Source organism: Myotis yumanensis, unplaced genomic scaffold (assembly GCF_028538775.1).
Source record: "Myotis yumanensis isolate MYYU_CA2020_CCGP unplaced genomic scaffold, mMyoYum1.0.hap1 SCAF_9, whole genome shotgun sequence".
NCBI lineage: Eukaryota > Metazoa > Chordata > Mammalia > Chiroptera > Vespertilionidae > Myotis > Myotis yumanensis.
This window is the reverse complement of record NW_027223760.1, coordinates 10,756,470-10,767,031: the sequence shown is the minus strand read 5'-3', so window position 1 is coordinate 10,767,031 and position 10,562 is coordinate 10,756,470. Positions and strand designations below refer to the sequence as shown.

The window sequence follows — 10,562 nt, the reverse complement described above, 5'->3', positions numbered from 1 at the left end:
AGGTGTGGCGGGAGGTGCTGAGACACAAGGGCTGCTATCAGAGCCAGCCATGGCCCATTGGCACTGCAGTGCCTGCTGCCATCAGCAGCCCCTGCCCCCGCCTCCCCCATTTCCCTATGCAACGAGGGAGTCCCACAGCTCATGCCTGCTCCAGCAGTGAGTGAGAATGCCAAGGTGCGAGAATGCCAAGGGCGGCAGTGGCAACAGTAGTGGCAGCACTAGTGGCTCCAGCAGCAACTACTGCCCAGGGGCCCAGAGAGGTCTTTGAGTTTGCAAAACCGCCATGCAGACCTTCCCAGAGACATTCTGCCACCTAAGAACCAACAGAGAAAGCTGGTGAACAAGGCTTTGATCCTTGCCTTACTGTCCTATCTAGAACCTCCATTACAATGCTGAATAGAAATGGTGAGAGATGTTCTTGCTTTGTTCCTGATTTTATGAGAAAGTGTTTGTCATTTTATCACTAAATGTAATATGAAATTCTAGGCGTTTTATGGATGCTCTTTGTATTTCTAAACTGAGAATTTGGTCAAATATTTTTTCTCTAATTAATATGACCATGTGGCTTTTCATCTTTATATTGTTAATATAGTAAATTATATTTATTGATGCTTTGAATGTTAAATCACCTTGCATTCCTCAAATATGCTTCACTTGGTCATGATGAAATTTTTAAAAAAATTAAATCTTTATTGTTCAGATTATTACAGTTGTTCCTCTTTTTCCCCCCCATAGCTCCCCTCTGCCCTTACCCCCCCTCCACTGTCCTCATCCACAGGTGTACGATTTTTGTCCAGTCTCTTCCCGCATCCCCCACACCCCTTTCTCCCCTGAGAATAGTCAGTCCACTCCCTTTCTATGCCCCTGATTCTACTATATTCACCAGTTTATTCTGTTCATCAGATTATTTATTCACTTGATTTTTAGATTCAATTGTTGATAGATGTGTATTTGTTGTTCATAATTTGTATCTTTACCTTTTTCTTCTTCTTCCTCTTCTTAAAGGATACCTTTCAGCATTTCATATAATACTGGTTTGGTGGTGATGAATTCCTTTAGCTTTTTCTTATCTGTGAAGCTCTTTATCTGACCTTCAATTCTGAATGATAGCTTTGCTGGGTCAAGTAATCTTGGTTGTAGGTTCTTGGTATTCATCACTTTGAATATTTCTTGCCACGACCTTCTGGCCTGCATAGTTTCTGTTGAGAAATCAGCTGACAGTCGTATGGGTACTCCCTTGTAGGTAACTGACTGTTTTTCTCTTGCTGCTTTTAAGATTCTCTCTTTGTCTTTTGCTCTTGGCATTTTAATGATGATGTGTCTTGGTGTGGTCCTCTTTGGATTCCTTTTATTTGGGGTTCTCTGTGCATCCTGGACTTGTAAGTCTATTTCTTTCACCAGGTAGGGAAAGTTTTCTGTCATGATTTCTTCAAATAGGTTTTCAATATCTTGCTCTCTCTCTTCTTCTGGCACCCCCATAATTCAGATGTTGGTACGCTTGAAGTTGTCCCAGAGGCTCCTTACACTATTTTCATATTTTTGGATTCTTTTTGTTTTTCCGGTTGGGTGTTTTTCTTCGTATTTCAAATCTTTGACTTGATTCTTGTGATCCTCTAGTCTGCTGTTGGAACTCTGTATAATATTCTTTATTTCAGTCAGTGTATGCTTAATTTCAAGTTGGTCCTTTTTCATAACCTTGAGGGTCTCACTAGATTTCTTGAGGGTCTCATTAAATTTAACGGAGGTTTCTAGAAAATTCTTGAAAAACCTTTTAAGTGTGGATTTGAACTCTATATCCAGTAGTTTGCTTTCCTCCATTTCTGTCATTTGTAACCTGTTTCTTTGTCTCCGCATTTTTTATGTTTCCCTTTGTTGATAGAGTGGCTTTCTGTGCTAGGTGTCCTATAGGGCCCAGTGGTTCAGCCTCCCCAATTACCTGAGGTGGACACTCTTGGTGCACCCCTTTGTGGGCTTTGTGCACAGTCTTGTTGTAGTTAAGCCTTGATTGTTGTAGGTATCACTGGGAGGAATTGACCTCCAGGCCAATTGGCTATGAGAATCAGTAGTGTCTGCAGTGCAAGAACTTCTGTACTGGAGACACCCTTCTGGGGCAAGACTTGCTTCAGTGGGGCTTTAGTGCTGAGTCTGCCCCCTGAGTGTGTCCCTTATGGATCTGAGGAGTTGTAATCTGGATGGTCCCACTCTGACCACTGGGTACACTGGCTCTTGGATCTCCAAGGAGGTGCTAATTTAGCTTCTGCCTGAAGCTACCCAGCAGGATCTCTGGAGAGATCTGCAGATTCCTCTTGTTTGGGGTTTGGAAGTGCCCCCATGAGGCCCAGCTGTGAAGCAATGCAAGCTGCTGTGGGGCCTTGGGCCTTCTTTTGGAAGTTCTGGGTCTGTCTGGCCCAGCTGCAGTTTGTTAGGTAATTTTCAGATTGCAAAGGGCCAGGCCTTTCATATGCAAAAGCCTCTGCGCACAGCTTGGGTGGGGCGGGGTCTCAGGGGATCAACAGGGAGGAGCAAGCTGCTATGGCTGCTCCTTAGTCCTACCCTAAGAGGCCCTCGTCTCAATGTCCCAGTAATCGCTGCAAGCACCTCTGAGAGAAAGCCACCCTCGAGTTCTGCCCACTGCCAGACAGTCCAGTTTCTCCCCGTATGAGTCTGGGTCCCCAGAGACTCACCCGGAACTGGAGTTCAGAGCAGTCGGGAGCTTGAGACTCCCTCCCGATTGAAAAAGACAACCGTGTCCTCAGTTGCCAGCCCTTTCCATGTGCGCCTCTGTACCTCTGCACTTTACTTCTGCACCTCCTCTGAGTCTCAGTGTGCTTTTCTCTTTCCTTCTAGTTGTAGAATTTCCACTCAGCCAGCCTTCCTGTGGTTCTGGATGATGTCCGTTTTGTCTTTTAGTTGTATTTTTGAAGTTGTTGTGCGAGGCAGCAATTTCTGGTGTTTACCTATGCCGCCATCTTGGTTTTTCCTGATGAAACTTTTTTTTATATACAGGCAGTCCTCAAGTTACCTCGGACTCGACATACATCACTTCTTGGTTACGTCACCATCTCCCATTTATTTATAAAAAAAAAGTTTCATCATTTCAACAAATGTACATATGTGCTTTGTTTTTTATTATTTATTTACCACAAGGTCAGGAGTTATCTTTCTTTTAAATTTTTTTTTTTACTGCTTCATTTTATTACTGCTGTGTATGTGCTACAAGTGAGTGATGTTAGGTGCTTATGTAGGTGGGTTCCAACTTACAGCGAAATCGTGTTACATTGTGCCGTAGGAACAGATCTCCAACGTAACCCGAGGACCTACTGTAGTGCTTCATTGCTAATATTTTCCCGATAGTTTTGCATCTGTGTTCATGAGGGATGTAGGTCCATGATTTCCTTTCTCTCTTCCTCTCTTTCCCCTTCTCCCTTTCTCTTCATTCTTTCCTCGCTCCCCTTCTTCCCCTGACTAGGAATTGTGATTAGTACTTAGTTTTCTCTGCATGTGTAGATTATCCTATACTAGAGGCCCGGTGTGTGTGTGTGTGTGTGTCCCTCAGCCCAGCCTCTCCAATCTGGGATCCCTCGGGGGATGTCCGACTGCCAGTTTAGGCCCGATCCCACAGGCAGTTGGATATCCCTCTCACAATCTGGAACTGCTGGCTCCTAACTGCTTGCCTGCCTGATTGCCCTTAACCGCTTCTGCCTGCCAGCCTAATCTCCCCCTAACCGCTCCCCTGCCAGCTTGAAGGCCCCAAACTGCCCTCCCCTGCTGGCCCGATCGCCCCCAGCTGCCCTCCCCTGTCAGCCCAGTCGCCCCCAACTGCCCTCCCCTGCTGGCAAGGTCACCCCCAGCTGCCCTCCCCTGCTGGCCTGGTCACCACCAACTGCCCTCCCCTGCTAGCCTGGTCGCCCCCAGGTGCCCTCCCCTGCCGGCCATCTTATGATGTGAGGGCATCATACAAGGGCTAGAGGACCACCTAGGCTTTTATGCAAATTGTCCCTTCAACCTGGAGTTTGACCAGGGGGTGGGGCTGGCCCACAAACTGCCCACGGCCCCTCCCCACCGCCGGCCCTGCCGCCAATCGGCCACCCCCACCCTGATCGGGGGCAGGGCCGACCAGCCAACCTCTTGTGTCCCCTCCCCCAGCAGGTCCGGCCTGATCAGCCCAGATTGGGGCTGGCCGGCTGGACCCCACCTGTGCACAAATTTGTGCACCGGGCCTCTAGTAATTTATAATAGCAGACCTTCTAGTTTAAAACCACTCTTACATTTCTGGAAAAATCCAACCAAGTGATATTACAAATTCCTCAATATTATTGGATTAGTTTTGTTAATATATTCATAAATAAAACTGACCTGTACTTTTCTTCACTGGTTTTGTTATCAAGGTTATTTTAGCCACATAAATGAATTTAAAAAGATTTCCTCTTTTTCTTTTTTGGATAGGATTAGTTATTTGGCAGAACCTTTTTGAATCTTTTCGTTATTTATTCACCATTACAGACAGGGGGTAGGGAGGAGGGAAACCACTTTAATTTAAATGTTATATGGCTGTTTAAGTTTTCTGTTTCTTCTTGAGTCAGGTTGGCTAAATTACATTTGTGTTTCTTCTGAGGCACATTACATTTATTAAAAATGTATTATTTGTCTCTGTCTTTGAATTTTCAAGCTTACTGGCAAAAGTTGTTTATGGTTTTAGCTGTACCTCTTGTAAACAAAATAACTATTGCATGCCTTCTGTTACCTTGCAATAAAATAAAATTATTTTTTAAAATCATTAAAAAAATCTTCAAAGATTAATCTAGTATTTACTTCACAATCATCATCAGACTATTGAAATGTCTTAAATTTGCCATTTCATTTTCTTAAGGAATCCCACTATGACAAAAGTTGTATTTTAAAACTAGAGAAAACGATTTAACTAAAAATGTCGAAATTTCATATTTTCAATGCTTTCCAAAGCCCAACAGTGATTTTAAAAAATAAATTAAATAATATGCTTTTATTAAGAAAATTTTAAAAATCTATACAACTCAAGCTAATGAAATACTTTATTGTGCATAATAAAAGTGGTATTTTTTAAAAAAACATTTCCAGGCCCAGACATTTGCAGAAGTATGTGAGGAAAGAATTCCACTGGAGTATAATAAGCGGTACTCGATTGATGAAACCATAATCCAATCCACTCCCTATATTAAATACTTACATTCACCACAGGTTTGAAATCCCTGTAGCATCAGTAATTGTATTTTTAAAAATATTATAAACATGCATATGATGCACAGGAAGATGGAAAAATTTAGATTGTAACTGCATACCTTATGTACTCCCAGCTTTTCTAATTTACAACCAGTTAAGAATCACAATTTTTAAAGAAAGTATTTTAAAATAGTATGACTCACTGGTAAGTGATTTTCTACTCAAATAAATAAGAAAAATTTCATCTTAATGTCACATGGAATTTCAGTACTTTTCAATTCAAGAAAAAAAAATCAACTGAGACATGGTCATAGTTCAGGATTATATATATATTACAATTTGCCTTGTTATAATACATTTGTGGCTTCGTGATAAAAATAACTCAAGAACATATGGAATTCAAGCTAATTTGCATAACTCACAAGAAAAAAGCATTAAATGCATTTCTGAAATAAGTTTTTCATTTAATTTTAGAATCTCAAAACAGCATTAGACCTTGGCCTTGTTTAAAAAAAGTTTAGTTAAACACTAAGCTAGCTAAATAACCTTCTTGAAAGCTTTAAACACAATTGGTATAGAAAATGCTTTCCCTCTAATATCAATCTTACATAAATGGAAGAGGTGAGGGGGAAAAGGTAGACAATTTCTTTAGCAGCATATATGGCTAAATCCATCAACCACCTTAAACTATAAAGTCCATTATAGACCCCTTTAAAAAGAACTGGCAAATATCAAAAGTTACACACTTCATAAACCAAAAGACAATAATTTTAGGGTTATGGTAATTAAAATATTTTTGAAACACTTCAAAAACTTTTAACATTAAACTAGAGGAATCATCTCTTCATTGTAAGAAAGGCATAACAGAAAGTGAAAGACATTTAAACTAAACTTATTTTCAATCCTCTTTGAACAAAAGAAATTAAAAATAACGGCTGATTAGCTAAGCTTTGTGCTCTAACCAAACTAATTACAGTGATATTTAAATGGCAACAGCCCACCTGACTGGGTAGCTTGATCGTTCTGAATAATTTTGCAACAATTTTTTTTAAAAACACAGAGACACTAAAATGATCCAATCATGCAATGTTCATCTTATGCATTCTGCATCTCTTTGCCAATCTTGTAGCTGAGGATCTTGTTCCAATCAATCTTAGTGCGTGTAACTGGCAACTGTCGACGTAAGGCTTTGAAAGTAGTGTCCGACATTGTCTGATAATTCTCACTGATGGCAGTCTATGAAAAACAGTGGTTAAAGGTTTAAAGAAATTTAAGGAACAGAACAATTTATAAAACACATAGGTGTTTTAGGAAAACCATTATTATGGCAGCCTGCTTCATTGCTTTTAAAAGTCAAATAAAATCCAAATATGTTTTTAATAGCTGTTTAAAAGCAGCTAATAGAAAATGCTTATCATTTTAAATAATTAAATTCAAATGAAATGAAATTATAAATGAGTTAACACTTGAGCATTCTAATTTTGGATCTATTTTACTATTATTCACTCAGAACGATTTCATAAATTACTCTTTGTAAGGAATGAAAACTTGTCCAATCCACAAATTAAATGTTTATGCTCAATGTGAAAAGCAGAATACAAAATGAAATATGACCTCAGCAGACACATAATCCAAATGCTTTGGGAAACACTTCCTAAATAAAAATTTCCAATCAGAAACAATCATTTAAAACCTTGGCATATTTTGAAAAATACTCAATTTTGCCTACATTTTCACAAGTTTGCCCTTGAAGTAAAAACAAACAAAAAACACACAAAAAGACTACGTCTTATTGCAGTGAAACAATGAAAAAAATTCAGGCTTATGACTAAAATTAAATTTTCAGTGGTATTATTTATAAGCAAATATAGATAAAAGTATTTTGAAGATCATACCTGGTATTCATTTTCTGCAGCTTCTACAATCTTTATAAATTCTTTTGCTGTTTGCACCTCATTCTGAATAAAAACAAAACCAAAAGTGAATAAAATATTAATTTAAAACCATACCACTATTATTTTTAAATAGGTATTCTATAAATGTATGGTTAAAAATGTTATAATTTAATAAATAACTGATAGAAATTGTAATAAGGGGAAAATATTGTAAGAGAATTATTCTAAGTCCAAGGGGAACTAGGAAAAAAAAGTTGAAAAGTTCATAGAATGAGGCTGGTCTCAGAGTTTCACTGGTTAAAGAAGGAGAAATTTTAATAATACACTTTGCTGAAAAATGCAATTATAACACTTGACATGCATTCCATTAGATAATCTTTATAGGTAAGAAGTCAGATTCCTAATTAATGACTATATTTAAATATCATTCTATAAATAATAATAATAATAATAATAATACCTTAAAATATTACCAATTAGGAAGAGCATATTTTACAGTTTAGGTAAATTTATTGTATTGTTGAAATATATTTTGGAATTCTTTAAACTTTCTAATACGTGGCCTTCTTTGATGTTTTTTTTGCTAACAGTAATGTTAATGGAAATCTAGACGTTTGTATAAAACAGTGTTAATATAAAATTCTCAAAATACCTTACTATATCATTTATAGTTGACCCTTGAACAACATGGGTTTGAACTGTAGGAGTCCACTTTTTTAATATTTGGATTTTTTTCAATAAATACACAGTACTGTAAATATATTTTCTTCCTTATGATTTTCTTAATAACATTTTTTCTCTAGCTTACTTTACTGTAAGAATATATTACATAATACATATAATATATAAAATTTATTAATTGACTGTTATCGGTAAGGCTTATGGTCAACAGTAGACTATTAAGTTTTGGGGGAGTCAAAAGTTATATGCAGATTTTCAACTGTGAAAAAAGTTCGCACCCTTAGTCCCCATATTAAGGATCAACTTATATATTTACAAGTATATATTTATATTTCTATAATGGGTATGTTTTTCTGTCTAAAAACAATAAAACAACAATGAAAACCTGTAAGATAAAGTGAAAAACACATTTCTAAAAAACTCAGCATAAATTGATATATTAGTAAAGTTTAATTACTATAATAACCATCTCTCACAACTCCACAGTCTATAATTTTTGTAGACAAATGTCTCTTTCTCTTTTTTGTTAATCCTCACCCGAGGATATTTTTCCATTGATTTTTGGAGAGAATGGAAGGGAGGGGGAGAGAGAGAGAAACATCGATGGGTTGCCTCCACATGAACCTCCACTAGGGCCACGGATTGAGCCTGCAACAGAGGTATGTGCCCTTAACCAGAATCAACCCCCGACCCTTCAGTCTGTGAACCCACGCTCCATCCACTGAGCCAAACTGGCCAGAGCAACAAATGTTTCATAAAAAGAATCTCTGCCCAATGTCAAGCTCCCCAAAGAAGATAATAACCAAATGCCTGTTTATGCTTGTTCATGATATTGAACTATACCGAATACAATGTCGCGTGGATATTAGCAAATTTTGCAAGAAGAGTACCACTTAGCACAACACAAATGCCTATGCGAGAATATCACAGTAATGTTATATTATTAATATCCTTGGGGCAATGAAAATCCACAAAGAAATTGATGCACATGCAATGGAAAGAATGTGTGAAAAACTTTTCAGGGAAATAAAACCAAGTTCAAAGTTTCCCGAATTTGAAAGCTGAACTTCAAAAAACTTCATTAAATTATAATCCTAATAGAGAGAGAAAAAAAGCATACAACACAAACATAAAGGTTAAGTACAGGATCAGAGATGTAAATTTAAAAGCTAAAACTATAAAATTTGTAGAAAAAACACTCAAGGTAAATCTCCACGACAGTGTGCCGGCCACTGGGTTAGGCAATGGTTTCTATTTATGGACCAAAAACACAAGCAACAAAAGAAACAAATGGACTACAGCAAAACTGAAATTTTGCCCAGACTGGTGTGGCTCCATGGTTAGAGCATTGGCCCGTGGAGTGAAGGGTCATAGGTTCGATTCCCGGTCAAGGGCACACACCTGAGTTGCAGGTCCCATCCCCAGCCCTGACTGGGGTGGGCCAGGGCATGTGCAGGAGGCAACCAGTCGATGTGTCTCTCTCACATGGATGTTTCTCTCTTTTTCCCTCCCTCTCTCACTCCCCTCTCTGAAAATCAATGGGAAAAATTTATCCTTGGGTGAGGATTAACAAAACAAAATGAAACACCTTGTTCTGCAAATTATACTATCAAGAGAATGAAAAAATATATAGAATGGGAGGTAAAATTTGCAAATCATATTTCTGATACAGGATTTGAATCCAGAATATATAACCTACAACTCAACAATAAAACACAAATAACCAATTAAGAATAGGCAAAGGATCTGAACAGACATTTTAAATACATAAATGACCAATAAATACGGGAAAAGATGCTCATTATCATTACCCATCAGGAATATGTAAATAAAAACCAAAAGATACCATTTCATACCAACTAGGATGGCTATAACCAAAAAGACAGACATAAATTTTGGTGAGGATGTGGAAAAACTGGAACCCTCATATACGACTGATGGAAATGTAAAATAACGCAGCCACTCTGGAAACAGTCTGGCAGTTTTTAAAAGGTTAGTCTCCTATGACCCAGCAATTCCACTGCCACATATATACCAAAGAGAAATTATAACAAATGTCTGCACAAAAATTTTTACATGAAAGTTCATAGCAGCAAAAAAGTAGAAAACAACACAAATGTTCAGCAACTAATAAGAGGATAAATAAAATGTGGTATATGAAATATTACTTGTCAATGAAAAGGAACTAAATATTGATATTTGCTCCAACATAAATGAAAACTGAAAACATGCTAAGTGAAAAAAGCCAGTCATAAAAGATCACATATTATAGGATTCCATTTATTTGACAGGTCAAGAATAGGCAAATCCACAGTCAGAAAATCGGATTCATGGTTATCTAGGCCTGAGAGTGATTTGATAGGGCTGGTGGGGATGGGGTGGGGGGAATGGGGAGTGATTGATAATGGGTACTGGATTTTTAGAGGACAAAAATGTTCTAAATTAGACTGTGTTGATTATTATACAATCCTGTTAACATACTAAAAAACACTGAAATTTACACTCTAACAGGGTGAATGGCATGTGAATTATATCTCGATAAAGCTGCTAAAAAAAGTTAGGTACCAATTTCCATTACTTACCATCTTGAATCTACCTGAAAACACTTTAATTTGAAGCAGAAATATTGCTTAAATGTTACTTCCAAAACTGTTCTAGTTTTACAGAAGGATTAGGTTGTTTACATTTATTTTAGAATTAATTACTTACAGACACTGTTAGGGAATCTTGTATGTCTTTATGACTCACTAGCTGAACATTACCATCTTCATAATAATGAACCTATTA

At 37.6% G+C, this 10,562-nt stretch overlaps 1 protein-coding gene across 1 annotated transcript in view; it reads right to left on the bottom strand.

Annotated features, from left to right (window-relative positions):
* Nucleotides 1–5,033: 5,033 nt before the first annotated feature.
* CAPZA2 (capping actin protein of muscle Z-line subunit alpha 2) overlaps nucleotides 5,034–10,562 on the bottom strand; it is a 67,739-nt gene continuing 62,210 nt past the window's right edge. Inside the window, exons 8-10 of the mRNA XM_070423766.1 lie at nucleotides 10,485–10,556; nucleotides 7,095–7,157; nucleotides 5,034–6,435 (exon numbers count right to left, since the gene is read on the bottom strand). Of these exons, the coding sequence (XP_070279867.1) occupies nucleotides 6,295–6,435; nucleotides 7,095–7,157; nucleotides 10,485–10,556 (276 nt within the window). The 3' untranslated portion in view covers nucleotides 5,034–6,294. The remainder of the gene's footprint in view (nucleotides 6,436–7,094; nucleotides 7,158–10,484; nucleotides 10,557–10,562) is intronic.